Raw genomic sequence first — 17862 nt, forward strand, 5'->3', positions numbered from 1 at the left:
CCACATTGTGCTTTGGGTGACCATGACACGCACGCTCACGTTACACATTCCCTATTAAACTGCATTTGCTACGTTACCATTCCCCACTCTTTCATGAGAGCCCGATCCTGCCAGGGGCTGAAGGCTCCTCCCGGGCGCTCAGCTCAGAATTGAGCGCTGCAATTCCCTATGGCACCCCAGTTGCTTTCATGTCTCCAGACAGGCCTCGCAGGCACTAATCGCGACAGAGAGTGCCTGTGAAAACAGCAAAGGCTACTGTAGGGACGAGGCAGCAGATTCACACATACCTATCTAACGGAACAGACTGCAAGGCCAGGTTTCAAACAAGATGGTGAGGAGGCATCTAAAGGGTCAGAGTTAAGGTGATATAGGCACCTTATTTGAGGAGTGTGCAGCCCTAACTCTGCATTTTCTGGGTTTCTAACCAGGGCTTTGGAGCGGAGCCTGGAGCTGGAGTACGGAGCAGCGGAGCTGCAGGTTTTTGCCTGGAGCTGGAGCAGAGCCGGAGCACAGCTCCAAAGCCCTGTTTCTAACATTTGAGGGATTTTTAAAATTGACGTTCTGGAATGGTTACCATGCATTTGAATTACTAATGTATACCTGTAACTTCAGCATCATTGTAACCACGATTGGTTTAGATCTCTATTTTTTTCCAAGCTTCCTGTCACCCAGTTTGAAGGAGGCAAACAGAACAGCCCTTTTACCCCAGGATCTCCCAGTGCAGAAGATCTCTCACTGGGTCACAGCCACATGCAACCTGCTTGCATGAAGCACTCAGCATTAGCACCCATCTCTACTGCATTCAGGGCAGGGATAGGGGGAGTGTGAGGAGAATCCTGGAAATAAAGGATTCTCTAAAGAGCAAGCAGACAGGACTGAGCCAAGGACCAGCCTTCCCCCACGTACACTCTATGCCACAGTCTGGAGAGATCAGTGGACCTGACTTCAAGACAAGTGATGGTGGTGTTTCTGTTCTGCTCAGAGGACACAGTTCCTCTTCAGTCAGGACATCCCAGGCCCAGCTCTGCAGTTGACAAAGGGTTAACACAACATAAGCTGCACTTCGCACGGGTTTTGACTGCTCTAAGCGGAAAGACAGGAACTGCAGATTATCCCCCCCTCCCCAAAAAAAAAGCAAAAAAAAAAAGATGAGATCTTACCAGAGACACTCATGTTCACGGTGCCTTTTTATTTACAAAATATAGAGATGAGCTACTATTGAATACAAAAATCACCCACATAGAAAGATCCACCTTGCTGAACTATTACAGAGTTCGGTTGTTTTACTATCCAGTAGCTTTTGTGCCAGGAAGACTTCTCCTCCTTGGCAAATACATAAGGCCTCTTGGCTGAATGCAGAGACAGACATTTTTGCTCTACTAAATGCACCCTGTTTTTACTGCATAAGCAAACTGGACCCATCCCTGCCCTGGGGTGACTGGAATCAAAGGACTGCTTCAAATGCTCGCTGTCAGCTATTTCAAGATCACAGCAAAGGCTCCATTAAACTAGGCATTAAGATCCCCAGCTGCACAGTTCAACAACAGTCTCCATACAGAGAGCGCAAGAGATACAATCAATCAGATTTGTGCATGGGACTGCCCCCACGCAAAGTAACACGCCCAGCACGTGCATAAATAGATAGGCAGCATGGCAAGAGGTTTGTTCTCTGTGCAGTCAGCAGATGCATCTGCAATACCAGAGCTGCGTTGGTTTTAAGTGGCTTATACTGAAGGGGAGGCTGCGATAAACTGGGTTTATTGGGGTTGAGTCTTTGAGCCACCCAGCAACGGAGTTTCATCAACACACTCTCAGGATCGACAGCCTCTCTTCTGGGCCCACGCGAAAAGGCTCAGAGGGTTTTATATCCACAGCCAAGAGGGGGAAAGAGCCGCTCCTGGTCAAAACGTGCAAACCCAAGATTCAGCTCATGTCTTCAGTGCTTCGCCGGCAGGCACGCTCAGGGGCAGCTGCAGCACGGTCTGACAGCGCTCGGAAGCTAAAGCCGGCAGGGCCTACACCCACCTGCCCCAGAACGGGGAGAGGCGAGTGGAAGTAGAGCGAAATGGAGGATGGAGCTTTAACAATTAACTCCATGTGGGAGGACTTGACGTTAGCACAGAAATTGACGACAAGGGAGAGGGGTGGAGGTGGTTAGTACATCGCCTCTCCGAGCTGCGTTACGCTTTCATGTCCATGAGCGAAGTCCGATGGGGCTGGTATCCACCCCAGCCTCGCATCACCTGCAACAAACAATACATGCTTATTTGCCTTCCAAGTGTCAGGCATTCCCCCCTTCATGGGCACAAAAGCAAGGTCAGGGTTAACCTCTCGGTCAGATAAGGAAACCAAGGCACAGAGATTAAGCGATTTGCCAGAGGTGGGAAAGGCGTCGGGATTAGAACTCGGGAATTCCCAGGGTCCACTGAGGCGGTGAAAACAAACAAACACAGTCTGTATCATGAGGGGCTGGTTTTCCTTTCCCCCCTCCTACATGTGTCATGACCTGGAAATCCCATGCATCAGTCTCCAGGAGGAGGAGAAACTCTGGGTGCTGTCTGCCTAGGACATAGCAGCAAACAGCATTCCTCAAGTGCATGTAATAAGAGGCAGCTCTTGAGATGCTGGAGAAGCCAGATCAGCTGGAGTGGTCAGTTTCTCTCATGAAACATGCCTTAAAGTTCAATTGAAGCCCAGTATCACAGCCACAGTGCCTGCCCAAACCAGTTATTTTCATAAATGAGTTTTCACCACCCTGTAAAACCTACACAATCCTGCAGACCCAAGCCTTTGGTTTGTGCACCAAACAGGCAGAACATGGGCAAGCGCAGGAAAAATGTCCCCAGCACCTTCCCCTGGCCAAAGGAGTCACTCTCTGAGCCAGTCAAATCATGGCCTCTGCTGAGTCTGCTTGCAAAAGGGGCCCCAAATTAGCACCACAAGTTTGTGTAGCGTGTACACTAGCCCGCTTGGAACGGAACTGAGTCTAAACCACTTCATTTCACCAGGGGGCACCGTAGTGCCACCAGAGAGTAAATGCACAGCTTGCTGCTGATCCAGGCAGGATTTGAATCAGCAGTCTAGCTCAGAAAGGTGCTATGGGCTGGTTTACATTATGAAGTTAGGTCAATCTAGATACATTACTCAGAAGTGTGAGCATAGTAAGGCGACCTAAACCCCAGTGTAGAATTCTTCCGTCAACCTAGTGCTGCATACACCGGGAGATAGATCGGCTTAAGCACATCACCCAGCGCATGGATTTGTCACACCCCTTAGCAACATAGCTGGCTTGACAATGTTTTAGTATAGACCTGGCCTTACTAAGAAGGCCTAGTAGAAACAGGCAAGGATTGAACCCTTTTGATCTAAATTTCCTCTAGTTTTGATCTAGTGCATTACGCTCATGCCTAGGACAGCTGGCCTGAACAAGATCATGCAGCTTTGTTGGTGATCATTTCAGCGCTAACACGTCCCCAGTAATCAGCCACGCCACACTCGGCCTGAATCACTGACCTAATTTCCACACGGCCGATGTTGTTTATCTCTAGCGCCTGGCCTCTTCTCAACTCCCCGTCCATTATACCCTTTAAATTAGAGCTTGAGGCCCCACATTTAGGTTTTGTGAAAGCCGGTTGTTGTTTTTTAAATTCAATATAATTAAGTTAAAAATTCCCCTGCTGTATTTGCAACCCAAACACTGCAGCCTTGGGCTAGCACGTGAGAACTACAATGGGAAACTGACCTGTTTTCATCATCCAAGTGGAATGAAATGCAAAGCAGTAGAAATGGTGGAAAGTCAGATCTGGACTTTTGTACAGTTTTAGTAATCTACAGTATTATTAATTCATTTATTTTAAGATGTGATTAACAGTTTATGCCCACTTTATTCTGGAGAGCTTTACATTAAATAGTTATAGATTCAGAATGTTCTACATATTTCAAGTGCATAATAAAATAAATAAAATACTACTACTAAATGCTTAATTCTTATATAGGGCTTTTAAACCATAGATCTCAAAGCACATTACAAAGCCTGATATTATCCCCATTTCACAGATCGGGAAACAGTCAGAGAGAAGCGAAGGACACTCGGCCAGGTCAATTACAGAGCTGAGAACAGAACTCAGCTTTCCTGACCCACAATTCAATGACTTATTCCCTCAACTGTGCAGCCTCCTTTCACCCAGGGGTCACTGTCACTACAGGCATATTTTAAAGGACAGACTGATCAATCTGAGAAAGGGGGAAATCTTGTACAGATTTTTACTGATCCTGGTAATTCATAGATTCATAGATATTAAGGTAAGAAGGGACCATTATGATCATCTAGTCTGACCTCCTGCACAATACAGGCCACAGAATCTCACTCACCCTCTCCTGCGATAAACATCTCACCTATGTCTGAGCTATTGAAGTCCTCAAATCATGGTTTAAAGACTTCAAGGAGCAGAGAATCCTCCAGCAAGTGACCCGTGCCCCATGCTACAGAGGAAGGTGAAAAACCTCCAGGCCTCTTCCAATCTGGAGGAAAATTCCTTCCCGACCCCAAATATGGCAATCAGCTGAACCCTGAGCATAGGGGCAAGATTCACCAGCCAGATATCCAGGAAAGAATTCTCTGTAGTAACTCAGATTCCACCCCATCTAACATCCCATTGGCCATTGGCCCTATTTACCATGAATATTTAAAGATCAATTAGTTGCCAAAATCATGTCATCCCATCATACCATCTCCTCCATAAACTTATCGAGTTTAATCTTAAAGCCAGATAGGTCTTTTGCCCCCACTGCTTCCCTTGGAAGGCTATTCCAAAACTTCACTCCTCTGATGGTTAGAAACCTTCGTCTAATTTCAAGTCTCAACTTCCCGGTGGCCAGTTTATATCCCTTTGTTCTTGTGTCCACATTGGTACGGAGCTTAAATAATTCCTCTCCCTCTCCGGTATTTATCCCTCAGATATATTTACAGAGAGCAATCATATCTCCCCTCAACCTTCTTTTGGTTAGGCTAAACAAGCCAAGCTCTTCAAGTCTCCTTTCATAAGACAGGTTTTCCATTCCTCAGATCATCCTAGTAGCCCTTCTCTGTGCCTGTTCCAGTTTGAATTCATCCTTCTTAAACATGGGAGACCAGAACTGCACACAGTATTATGAAGTATTATGGTTCAAAGCTCTAGTTACAGCAGATGAAGGAGTTTTCAAAACCACATTTTTGAGAGGCAAGTGGGTATTTCCTCATATTTTTTTCTGAAGCCAGATTTTTAAAAATATACCTCCATTTCTATTCAATGGTTCCTGTTGAGTAACAGCAGTGATATTTAAAGGAACATAATCAATGTGAATTTCTCTTTTTTAAATGGACCAAATGCAAAAAAAATCCTGTTTCTGACAGAGCCCCTTTAAAAAGAATATCTTGTTAAAATCCTTTGAAAACCAAATGACAAGGTTTTTCTGCTCTCTTGTTAGAGTTTAGGGCTCTTTTCAGCAGAGGAAATACCAATGCTGCAAACACAAAGGTAACTTTATACCCGGGAATAGACCCAATGAGTTACATGGTAAAATGTTTGCAAGGTTGGGTCCTGACAATACCGAGGAAATCCTTTGAACTGACTACACAGAAAGAGCTGCCAGAGAAAGGACGATTCATTTCACATATTCATAGGTTCCAATGCAAAGAGAGGCCGTTGTGATTATCACCTCCTGTGTAACACAGGCCAGAGAACTTCCCCAGAATAATTCCTAAAGCAGATCTTGTAGGAAAACATTCTGTCTTCTTTGAAAAATGATCAGTGCTGGAGAATCCCCCACGACCCTTGGGAAATTGTTCCAATGGTTAATTACTCTCACTGTTAAAATTTAACACCTTATTTCCAGTCTGAATTGGTCTAGCTTCAATTTCCAGCCCTTGGATCATGTTAAACCTTTATCTGCTAGAGTGAAGAGCTCATTGTTAAATATTTGTTCCTCCTGTAGACACTTATAGACTGTGATCAAGTCAGACATTCCTTGACCTTCTCTTTGTTAAGCTAAATAGACTCAAGAAGCTCAGTCTATCTATGACTATAAGGCAGGTTTTCTGATCCATTGATCATTCTCATGGCTCCTATCTGAAGCCTCTCCAATTTATCAACATCCTTCTTGAATTGTGGGCACTGGAGCTGGACACAGGAGTCCAGCAGCAGTCACACCAGTGCCAAATGCAGAGGTAAAACAAGCTCTCTGCTCCTACTCAAAATCCCCATTTCTGCATCCCAAGACGTACGAACCCTTTTGGCCACAGTGTCACACCGGGAGCTCCTGTCAAGCTGATTCTCGACCACAACCCCCAACTTTTCTGCTAACACTCTGGTGATAGTGATCTCCGCTGTGACCATTAACAATACTAGATACAAATTTCCAGACCAAAAATGTGGTTTGCCAAGTTGACAGTGAACCTTTTCAACTTCGCATTTTACAACAGCCCTTAGGACTTAACCACCAGGAGCAAGCTCACTGGGAGACTACACAGAAGCTTGAGTCACCCTGTGTTTACAGGCCAACAGTGGCACCGAAAAGTTGTTACTGGCCCGCTTAACTAGTCACTCAAGCACTGATCCTGGTCCTGTGCTCAGACCCCATCCCCCATGTCTCTTGTACAAGACGGCTGAATGCACAGTGCTTTCCTGGACAGATCTACAGCAGGTGAGATAGGATGAGGAACATTACCGAGCATCCAGGCTGCTCCTGCCAAAGTGACTCCCTATGTTCCTCTCCGGCAATCCTCCTGACTCACAAGCACGTTACCCCAAAAGCAAACGTGACCGACACCTGGCTCCAAGTGGCATCATGCCCGCTCATGCCACCCATCCATAGCCGCCCTCGCACGTGGGCTCTGGACCCGAGAAGCTCACCTTGGTGTCGTCTGGATCCCCCAGCAGCTCCTGTTCAGCCTCGTGCAGGTCCTCCGCGGGGTCGTAGCTGTACATCGGTAACAGGTGATGACGTAACCTGTCAAACCTGACGCAGGCAGAGACAGGGGACTGCGAGGCTGCTCTGGGAACCCGCAGCCCCGCCATGGACCAAAGACTGACGCTGACAATAGGGTCACACGGCCAGCGGAGGAGGCGGGACAGTCATGGGGGCTAAGATTTCCAGAGCCGCCTAGGGGATGTAGACACCTTCCTTGCCTTAATTTAAATGTTTAAACGGCTTTGAAAATCTCACCCCAGGTCTAGAGCCCATGGGCCAAAGCCAGCACTCGTTCCTCATTCAAAACTACCAGCTTGCTGTTACCTCACGCTCCTCCCCCATCTCTTTGTTCAATCCACCTGCTGTCGCCTCTTACACTCGGGTCTAAGCTCCTCGGGGCAGCGGAGCGCCTAGCACGCTGGGACCAAGCACGCTGAAGTCAATGGGAGTTTGGCCCGTGCAAGGACTGCAGCGTTTGAGCCCACAGCTATTGCCACCACAGGTCACAGCCGCACACAAAGGATGTGGTGTCACAGAGCCAAGTATCCAAGTCAGGTGGAAGATACTCATTGCCACAGAAGGTGGACATGGACAGACCATGGGGACAGACGTTAATTCTCACTGCACACCCTCCCTTCCCTTAGCACCATTCCTGATCTAGGGGGGAGACCCTAAATCTAAAGGGACCAAGTGACTACAGCCATTGAGTTCTCTCCCAGACACACAAATGCTCCCCCCGAGTGAGTCTGGATATACTCTACTATCTCCAGCTAGGCCAATGCTGCAGATGCCATATGACCACCACTCTTCTCCAGCCAAAGCAAACCCAGACGTCCCCTCCTAACACACCAGCAGCCCCCAGACTTAGCCACTTACCTCCTCTTCTTCTGAATGTACATCATCTGCAGTGGGGGGGAAAAAAGCATGTAGTGAACAGGAACACAGCCCATCGGTTGGCGTTATCACATTTAAGGTGAGTTTGGCCCTAATGAAAGGGACTGGCCAGCCCTAGAGACCTCCATTCGGAAGGTGGCAGCACTATCTTTCTCCCATATCACCCCCTGTCAGCGGGCCACAACCTCTAGCTGGAGGTCTCCAGGCACCTGAAGCCGGATTTTCAGGACAGCTCCGCACACTGGCGGCTGAGCTCTTTGGAGACGCTGGCGGTAGGTGTTAGCGAGGAGTTGGCCACTTGAGAAGAGCCGGTTCCAAAGAAGCTCGGTCTCTCTAGTCCATTCCACTGCTAGCAAGCTGCCAGCATTGGCATCTGATTTGTGATCCGGACACATGTTCAGCAGGAAGCAGATAAATCCGCCCATTTCACAGACAGCTGCTGGGTGGCCTGCAAGCAGTACCCATCCCGCTGGCAGAGGCGAAAGGCTCTGTACCCCATTACCATAGGCCAGGAAGGACCATTAGAACCTTCTGCTCTGACCTCCTGCACAGGCCAGGCCAGAGAACCTCACCCAATGATTCCTGCATTGAGTCCATGCCTTGTGGTCAAGCTAGAACACACTTCCTTTAAAAAAAAAATTTTAAAAAGCCCTCCAATCCCCTCACCCTACTTATAGTCTACAAGACACCACCCCGGGGATGGTCTTTGGCCCATCATTGCCCACTTACAATGAATCCTCCCTTCACATGCAACCCCACCCCAGGTCTCCCCTCCTCGATTCGAACAAAACTGTTGGGGCAGGAGGATCTCTCGGGTTTTGGTTTTAGATTTGAGCTCTTCAACTGAGCAAGCTGCCTGGGCCAGCCCAGCTCTAAGGAGCTAAGATGTAGTCAGGTGTTTGGGGAGGCCACTAGCGACTGAGAAAGAGAGTCGAGGCACTTCCATGTCTGCATTTAAATGCCCAGTGCCCTCCCAGCAATCAGCCAAAGATCAGAGACAAGAAGCCACCAGGCACTGTACCAACAGGGCAGATTCTGCCAGGCCAGCAGGGAACCACGCCCTCCCGGATCTCACACTCCCCAACTCTTTGGGGATGTCAGTGCTCGGGAAAGGCCTCACACAGCCACCCCTCAGGTGGACTGACATCCTCTAGCCACAGAGCAGGGATGGCCCAGGCAGCAGCAACTCAAGCTCATCACACACCAGCATAGGTCAGCCCCAACCTGGAGAGAACACATCTAGGGGCAAGAGGGGAGTGTGGTCTCTATGGGGCCCATTCAGCCCTTGGTCTCTGCCGGAGCTCCCAATGAGAGGGGATCGTTTCTGTAGCATGATCCACACTGGGACCAGCAGCCACCAAGGCGGTTACAACTTTTGGTCAATGACGTGGATCTGAACCAGCGACCTAGAGGATCGCATCTATACACCATGGGGGCAGGCTAAACTCTTCCAAACAAAAACAAGTTTCTTACCACCACCACAACGATGCCCACGAGGGTGATGAGGAAGAAGGGCACCAGGACATACCCTACCAAGGAGTCGCTGGAGGTCCCGGCGGAGGTGGGAGTGGTCGTGTTACTCATTGCATCAGATGCAGCTGCTCGAGAGGAGACAGAGGAGTGGCTCCGATCTTCATCGGGAAGACAACCTCTTGGCTGACCCTCTCGGCCATAAACAAACAATCAAAACAAGAGGGTAGATTTAAGATGCAAATCAGTTTCTCCCATTCAGCTGCCAAATTCCAGCCGGGGGGAGGGAAGGGTGGAGGATGTGAAGCTGCCAAATTGGTACCATGGCGTATAACACGAGTCATGAGTTAGTCACAGACTGACCATGACGGCTGATTCCCACAGAGGAAACATATTCAAGCCTTTGGCATGTAGCCTAGCGGGTTGCTTCAGACCCCACCCAATGCCCATTAGGGTCAAGGGAAGGAGTAGCAGGTAAGGGATCGGATCCTTAGTGTTTAAACCTATGAGCATGAGTAATGCACTCAGGAAAGGGATACTTTAAAAAGCTACCCATGCTGCATAGGGAAACGGCACATTTAAAAACAAGCCTGCACTCGCTGAGCATCTGCTTTCCAATGCTTCAATGTGCTCAGAGAACATGGCCCAGCCACAGAGCCCCAAGCCCTCTGCATCAGTAACTCCACCCCCATTTTGACAGATGGGGAAAAACGGAGGCAAAAAATAGGGGGAAGTGATTTGCCCAAGACAGAGTCGGCCCCGGTGCAAATGTGGGCCAGTCACCTCTCTCAGTTTCCCCATCAGTTAAAACGGGGATGATACGCCTCCCTTCACCCTTGGTAACGTTTATGAGGCACTGAGAGGAAAGGTGCCAGAGAAGGAAACAGCCCTCCGCAGTGCTAGGTAATATCAGCCTGCAACCTGGGCAGGGATTGAAGCCCACACCCCTCGCCACCACCCTGTCGTGCCGCTGCATCTACTAGAGAGAGGGGACGGGCCTGTGGTTTAGGCACTGGCCTTTGGGACCTGGGTTCAGTTCCCTGTTATGCCACTGATTCCTGTATGACCTTGGGCAAGTCGCCCTCTTTGTGCCTCAGTTCCCCACCTATAAGACGGGGATGTTAATGCTTTGTTTCACCTCCCCTTTGTCTGTCTCACCTATTTCGATCGTAAGCACCATTCCTCACTTCATGCACATACAGCTCCTAGCACACCAGGGCCCTGATCTCAGCTGGAACACTAGGCATTAGCCTGACACCAATAACAGCACTAGGCTCAAGGAAATGCCAACACATCTTCACAGCATCACTGCTCCCCACAGAAACACCCAGATGAGGACATCGCTTCAGAGACAGCTCACAGCCCCTAGCACAATGAGCCCTGGGTGCAGCGGTAATACAAATAATAATTAACAATGCGCCATTTGCAGGCGGGGAGGAGGGGGAAAAACAGCTCAACTCTGTCTCAAATCTCTCCTCCGTGATGCCGGTGCAAAGACCTCCCCCAGCAGCTTAATCCATGAAAGAATCTCTGCCGTGGACAAGTATCTCAGAGCACGAGTTTGCAATACGCAGCACAGACAAAAACTCTCTTGAGATGGATAAAGACACACATTGAAATCGACAGCAAAGGCCAGACCTTGGCTTGGGAGCAGACCCCCGAGCATTCTGGAGTCAGGAGACACTCTGGAAGCCCTTACGCACCAAACAGCCATGAAGATGCATCTCAGAAGAGCACAATGGGCCTTTATCTATGACAGGGAATTACCCAAAGAGCCACAGGGAGCAGCTTGACAGAGTCCTGTGCAGGACTCATCCCAGGCCCCACCATTGTTTATTGTTTGTATTACCGTCGCACCTCATGATGGCCCATGAGCCCATTATGTTAGGTGTTATACAAAAAACAAAACAAAAAAAGTCTGTACCCCAAAGAGCTTCCAAATCCACGATCTGGTCTCTCCTCCTTTGAAGGAATGCTGGCAGCCAGTCGAGAGCCAGGTTTGGGGGAAAGAAGGCAGAATGGTCCTAAGAAATATTGTCATGCTTGGATGCAAACATTCTCCACCAGCAGCCCAAACCCCACAGTACTAGGCCATGGTATCATTAATCCTAGTATCCATGATTTACTTACCCCTGCCCCAGCGTGGGGGGGGGGGGGGGGGATGGAACAGGTGGCCTCTTGAGGTCCTTTCCATCCCTACATTTCTGTGGTGCTGTATCCCCCAGACAGAGCACAGATGACTTACAAACCTTGAAGGCTTATTTCAGATTTGGGGGGGAAAAGCCCAACAAAGAAAGAACGAATGTAAAGTCTGCACAAAAGACAGCACTCAGACTCGCCCTTAAAGCCCATCTGGAACGGACACCGTAGCAGATGGGTCTGGAGTCTTCTTGTACTCAAAGGCAATACAGAAAAAAAAATAGAATTGTAACATCTATCTTATGCACGCACGAGACTCATAGGAGTCAGCCTGCATTGCCCAAGCAAAAAAGAAATGCAATGAATAAGGCTCTAAAATCCTGAAACAGGTATCGGCCTTTTGACCCCCTATAGCAGGGATCTGCTGCGATGGAGTCCATTGCAGGATCACGGACTGCATGCATATTGAGAAATGAATAGATGTTTAGAACTTAGTTATCTATAGGGTTATTGGTACTGAGCTAGGGGGCTTTATTGTTTTTAACCTGGTGGCAGTGTCCCCCTTTACCTGCAGTGTTCTCCATCCCCTTACACATAGCACCCCCTCCCAGGTCCCCCGTTGTTAGCGCATGCCCTGCTCACCACCAAAAACTCCACAGCGCTTGGGCAGTGTGTGCAATGGCTGCTGCTGGCAAGGTGTCACTCCCGAGCTGCGTTCATCACCCGCTCAGGGAGGCTTTGCGAAGCCACAGCTGGGTCCAGAGGAAGAAAAAGCACAGGCTCAAACTCGAGCCCTACCAGAAAACTCTGTGGGCTAGTGGACGATCCCTGCAGCGTGCTGTGCTTTGCTTGCTACGCTTTCCCCTAACCCACCCCCCCTGCAGTCCCGCTGCAGGCCCCAAAGAGACTTCTGCCTTCCCCTAGTCTGGCCACCCTTCGCTTTCCAGTATCACTCCTGCCAGCTTCCACTTCATTTTTATCCCACTACACCCCACCCCTTGCCCCCTCTCCCTTTGCTGCCCCCCCAGCCCCCCTTAACCCCACGCCCTCTCCCTTTGCTACCACCCCCAGACCCTCCCTTTGCCTTGCTGTGTCCCCCCTGCCCCCTCTCCCTTTGCTGCCACCCCCAGACCCTCCCTTTGCCCTGCTGTGTCCCCCCTGCCCTGCCCCCTCTCCCTTTGCTGGTACCCCCCCCAGCTCCCCTTTGCCCTGCTGCATCCCCCCCGGCGCTGCTCCCATTCCCTTCGCTGCCACCCCCAGACCCTCCCTTTGCCCTGCTGAATCCCCCCTGCCCCCTCTCCCTTTACTACCACCCCCAGACCCTCCCTTTGCCCTGCTACGTCCCCCCGCCCTGCCCCCTCTCCTTTTGCTGCCCCCCTCAGCCCCCCTTTACCCCACTGCGCCCCACCCTACCCCCTCTCCCTTTGCTGCCACCCCCCAGCTCCCCTTTACCCCACCCCCTCTCCCTTTGCTACCACCCCCCAGCTCCCCTTTGCCCTGCTGCGTCCCCCCCCCGCCGCCCTGCCCCCTCTCCCTTCGCTGCCACCCCCAGACCCTCCCTTTGCCCTGCTGCGTCCCCCCCCCCCGCCGCCCTGCCCCCTCTCCCTTTGCTGCCACCCTCCAGCCCCCACCTTTGCATGCCACGAGCTCCGGGCAGCGCCAGCGCCAGCCCCTTACCTGCCGCCCGGCCCCGCGCACCCGCTCCTCGCCCCACCCATCCGGAAGGGCCCGGAGGCGCATGACTGACAGCCGGCCGCGGCGGGGCGGGGCCTCGGCCGGGGCCGGGCGGGGGCGGCTGCTGGTGCAGCGGGGAGGCGGCAGGGGGCAGCAGCTGCTCGCCTCCGCGGCCAGGGTGAGCCGGCCGGCGAGGGGGGGCGACCAGGGGCAGGGAGAAGGAGGAGGAGGGAAGAAGGCCCGGGAGGAGCTGTTGCCCCAGTAGCCCTGGGCGGGCTGGGAAGGGGGTGCAGTGGGGCAGCCCCCCCCGGGGAGGTGCTGTCAGGTTGGGGGGGCTGTCAGGTTCACACCAGCCGGGGGAGGGGGGGTCTGGCGGTGGGGAGAAGGGGCAGCACGCGGCTACAGCAGGGGACCAGGCACTGTCAGCCCAGGGCCCTGGCAGCAGCGAGGGAGCCGTTCGGGGCACTGTGCCCTGCAGGCTTCTCTGGGGCAGGGTCCCTCCTTTCGCCAGGGCTGCTGCCGCCTCGCCCGGGCCTAAGGTCCCTCCCACCTCCGGATGAACTCAGCGCCACGGGGGCGTGGTAGCCGTCCCAGGGCCACGGGCGGGCCGTAGGCACCGGCACTGACGTCGATGGGTCTTGCTGCCGCACCCTTGCTTTGGCTCAGACGCTGCTGCGGGCCCAGTGGCGCCCCACTGCCACCCAGCTCGGGTCAGCATCCTGAGACTGCTCCATGGGAGGGATGAGGGGAGATGCCTTCCAGCTATCGCGTGGTGAGCTATCTGACATACGTCCATGGCCACGAGGAGGAGAAAACCAGGGATCTCCTGGGAGGAGCTGGACTTTCCTATTTGTGGGAAGGATGGGTAGAATCCAACAAAGACTTCAGGGCAGACATAATGGAGAAGCTTTAAATGTCCCTCAACTGCAGGTCTTCCACCCCATCCTCAGCCAACTGGCAAAGGCCATAGGGCAGTAGGGGACCCCCAGCCGGCTCTGAGGCCCCATCCTGTGTCCTAACAAATGGTCTCCAAGGCCCAGTGCCACAGACGGCCCAATAGTCCATGAGGTTCCATATCATACCTCCAAGCCCCATAGCACATATCACCTCAGTGCTCTGTGCCCATCTCTAAGCCTCCTCACTACAGAAACTAGTACTGCATCCTCAGATCCAGCTGCAACACAGTTGTGTCCAGCCCAATTAACACATGGTTTGGCCTTGCAGCATCCACGGTCCCTAAATTGTGGACCCTGTTAACACCTTGTTCAGTCCCTTCTATACCCTGCTTTAACTACATCAGGTGACTATCGTGTCATCACCAGATCCTGTAACATGGGAGATGCTTACAGCACAGATCCAGGAGCTTTCAATGGCCCAGAGCTAAGTCTGCTGTCCCCTCCTCCTGAGAGCTTGGGGGCAGAGGTGTCAAAGGCCAATTTGGGGCTCATTTTTCAAGAAGCTGAGTGCCCATAACTCTCACTGAAGTTAATGCAGGTAGAGGGCTCTACACCCCTTTGCAAATCAGGCTAGTACAGAGCTCATGACAGCAAAGCCACAGGGGTGTCTTTCTTGTACTAGCAATCAAGGAACGGCTGAGTTGAATCAAAGACGGTGGCTGAAGTCTTCAAACTTGGGTGCTTAAAATTATTCACCTATATCCTTATCTCAGCACATAAATAAGAGACCTGATTTCCAGAGGGACTAAGCACCCACAGAGCCCCATGACTGCCACTGAGTTGTGGGGTGTTGGTCATCTCTGGAAATCAGGCCACTTATTTGGATGCCTCAATAGGGATGTAGGGACCTCACTTGAAACTCCCTCCTCCCCGGCCACCATGTTGTGACTCTTCTCTTTGGATTCCCCACTAATTGGAATTCTGGCCCTGCCTTTCAGACCAGGCTGGGTTGCAGTTTCCTTGGGAGAGGGAATTCTCTCCTTGATTAAAGCAGCATTCGAAGAGTCCACGGCAGTGGGGAGGAGGCCACCTGCCTCTGGCAGACACCGCATTACGCTACGCCTGGGCTTGCCAAGTCTTTCCGGTTGGAATCCCAGGACATGCCAGTCTGATGTTCCCTGGACATTCCCTGTCCCTGTGCGCCTGAGAGATCTGCATGCCAAGGAGAGGGCAGATCCTCCGATGTCCCCATTATGTTATCGGCCTTATCCCACTGGGAGATGTCTCCACTCTTCACATAGCGCTGATTGGCTCCTGGCCAGATGCTTCAAAACCAACGTGTTCACGAGGCAAAGAGCCAGCCTCAGGGAATCTGTAGTCAAGGCAATAGCTCTGGCAAGCGTAGGCAGGACATGAAGAGCAACTGTGGAATGGGAGAAAGCATAGTCTCAAGGTTAATGCACAGGAGAAGCGGGTTAAAGTCAGGGCACCTGGGTTCCACCTCCCCAGCTCTGCCAGTGACTGCCTGTGTGACACATCACCGCTGTGCCTCAGTTTCCCTATGTGTTAAATGGGGATGATACCTCCCTCGCTTTGGGGTGTCCAAGGTGGTGGCATGGTTTGAGAGTCTGTCTCGGTCCTATCTACTCTGCAGAGCAAACTGAGTTTATCCATGTGGGAGGACTACTGTGTTATAGATTCTAGACAGAGATTACAGTGTAGACAGGACCGTGTCAGTTGGTTATTCTGACCTTAACATGCATGTCAAGAAGGCAAACACAGCGCTAACAGGTCTGAATGGAAATGCCATGTGTCTTCTCAAGCAGATTCAAAAGGAGGAGCATGCACCCACCACAGGCACACGGACATGGCTTATGAGCTCAGACATCCACACAGGGCTGCGTGCAACCTATGGGGAATTCAACCTGAGGCTCAGGCTCCTTGAAAAGTCTGCATGCTCCACAGCCTATGCACCCCGTGGCTTAAAACCGTCCAGACCAGCAGGGGTCTCTGTTCTGAGCTCTTTTGATCCTCTCTCATTCGCCAGGCCAGACCGTCAGCTGGCGTAAATCCACTCCCATGGAGCTCCACAGATTAATCCCATGCTTTGTCAGACCTGATGTGCCTAAAGCACTGTGTGGATGGGACAATAACTGAATTTCAGTGCATGCATGGACCAAATTCAGTGTCAAACTTAAGATGGGGAAGTGGAAAATGCTGACACTCTGTTATGGAGAAGGAGGGTTCAAGAGTAAAAAGAGAATTATCTTTATACATGTAAACAGCAACAGCTAGGAAACTATTCTAAGAGGAACATATACCTAGGCTTGGAAGAATTTTATTTTTATTTTCTTATCATTTCGACAGATACAATAGATACTTATTTTTAAGCATTTTCTTATTGATTTACATGTTCACAGTTGCATGAAATTCGGGGGGGGGGGCAGGCATTATGTATTTAATGACAGTAGGCATTGCGAGTCAAAGTTAAAGCTTTATAACCATTAAAGCACAAATTATCAACAGCACATGTCAACATATACCAAGTGAATATCCTCAAATCAATCCCTAATAAGTTCCCAAGCAGCGTTTTTCTTACTTTGCCTCGCTGTACATTGTGATTACGGTGGATGGAAATATTGTTTCGTCAGTTTGTGTGTGTACAGTGACGTCGGCCTTTACCAACATGGATCAATAAAAACTAATCCTTCCAAGCTTACATATAGCTATTTCAGATGCCACATTGTTAGCCAGGGAAACTCATTGCTGCAGGGTATGAGGGCAGCAAATGGTTTAGGAGAATACAAAGAAAATAAGGCAGAAGGAGCCTGATTCTCCTTTGCCCTGCTACCAATCGGATCGGCTAGTGCCTTTCAGTCACCTCCCACTAGCGTGAATGAACAGCACTAGAATAGTGATGGCATCTGCAGGCACCGTAGCGAAGATGACCAGACTTTCCATTCTCATGCTTCAAGGCATGAGCTGTTCTCCAGCTGGGGTCAGGGTTCCCTTTGGGATACAGTATATTGGACCCCTGGTCTGGTGCCTTGTGTTTATTTCCCCACCACCACCACCACCTTCCTTTGAAATATCTGGGAGATGCTGCTGCTAGAGACAGGAGAGCAGACTGGACGAACTGTTGAGCTGCTCTGAACATTATTGGAAACTGACCCTGCAACACAAATGGCAGCCTGCATCAGCCATCACTCCCTCCCTCCAGCTGTCTTCGGGGTATGTTGCAGAGACTGGCTGCTTCTACCAGCAGCTGCCAAGTTTGCATGGTTCTTGCAAACTGTTGCTTTCCTTAACACGCGCACATCTCTGCAACCTTCCCCCAGCTCCTAAAGGGTCACAGGGAACCAAAGGGAAAATGGACAAGACTAGCTGGAGAGATCTCAGCTAGTTCCACCGCAGGCTCCAATCTTGTTTAATTTCATAAGGCTGGACCAAAGCTGCAGTCAGATGCCCTTCAGGGAAAGCTCAGGTGGTGTTGGCAATTCAATAGGTTGCACAATTCACCCCATCAGTATCTGACAGCGAATAATTCACAATGAATCGTTTAATCAGAAACTTTGGCTTAATGCCCTGGCCATGAGATTCTCAAATTCATTAGCTCACCACCATGATGTGCAAATTTCTTCAGGGAATCAGACTTGGCCTGCCTATTGCTCACAAATGCCATGCAGCAGCTATTCATAATTTGCACTGCATTGGGTAGTGATCATAATGACATGGGGCCTTGTTTCCCTTCGTTGAGTGGATGATTTATGTAACTGACCAACACCACATAAACGGGAAATTTTACCAGTGAATCTACAATGCGCCTTTGGCAAATATTCAA

The 17862-nt window shown here is 50.7% G+C and overlaps 1 protein-coding gene across 6 annotated transcripts; it reads right to left on the reverse strand.

Annotated features, from left to right (window-relative positions):
• Positions 1-1169: 1169 nt before the first annotated feature.
• Positions 1170-13191, reverse strand: SMIM29 (small integral membrane protein 29). Of its 6 annotated transcripts, none has more exons than XM_073319512.2 (7): positions 13129-13191; positions 12094-12203; positions 11237-11287; positions 9316-9504; positions 7825-7850; positions 6891-6996; positions 1170-2243 (listed from the first exon to the last, which is right to left on the reverse strand). In XM_073319512.2, the coding sequence occupies exons 4-7, from the start codon at positions 9424-9426 to the stop codon at positions 2181-2183; spliced, it is 306 nt and encodes a 101-aa protein (XP_073175613.1). In that variant the 5' UTR covers positions 9427-9504; positions 11237-11287; positions 12094-12203; positions 13129-13191; the 3' UTR covers positions 1170-2180. The 6 variants fall into 6 exon arrangements, with proteins under 6 accessions (XP_073175613.1, XP_073175614.1, XP_073175609.1 ...); XM_073319513.2 differs by having other exon boundaries at positions 11237-11336; XM_073319508.2 differs by having other exon boundaries at positions 9316-11287.
• Positions 13192-17862: the final 4671 nt, after the last annotated feature.

Source organism: Lepidochelys kempii, chromosome 21 (genome assembly GCF_965140285.1).
Source record: "Lepidochelys kempii isolate rLepKem1 chromosome 21, rLepKem1.hap1, whole genome shotgun sequence".
NCBI lineage: Eukaryota > Metazoa > Chordata > Testudines > Cheloniidae > Lepidochelys > Lepidochelys kempii.

Bases quoted from the DNA above. Each gene is read 5' to 3' on its own strand.
- SMIM29 (XM_073319512.2), bottom strand. From the start codon at position 9,426: ATGAGTAACACGACCACTCCCACCTCCGCCGGGACCTCCAGCGACTCC. The intron at 7,851-9,315 runs GTAAGAAACTTG...CCCCCACTGCAG, and splicing joins TGGGCATCGTTGTGGTGGTG to ATGATGTACATTCAGAAGAA. The intron at 6,997-7,824 runs GTAAGTGGCTAA...TGCCTGCGTCAG, and splicing joins TACATTCAGAAGAAGAGGAG to GTTTGACAGGTTACGTCATC.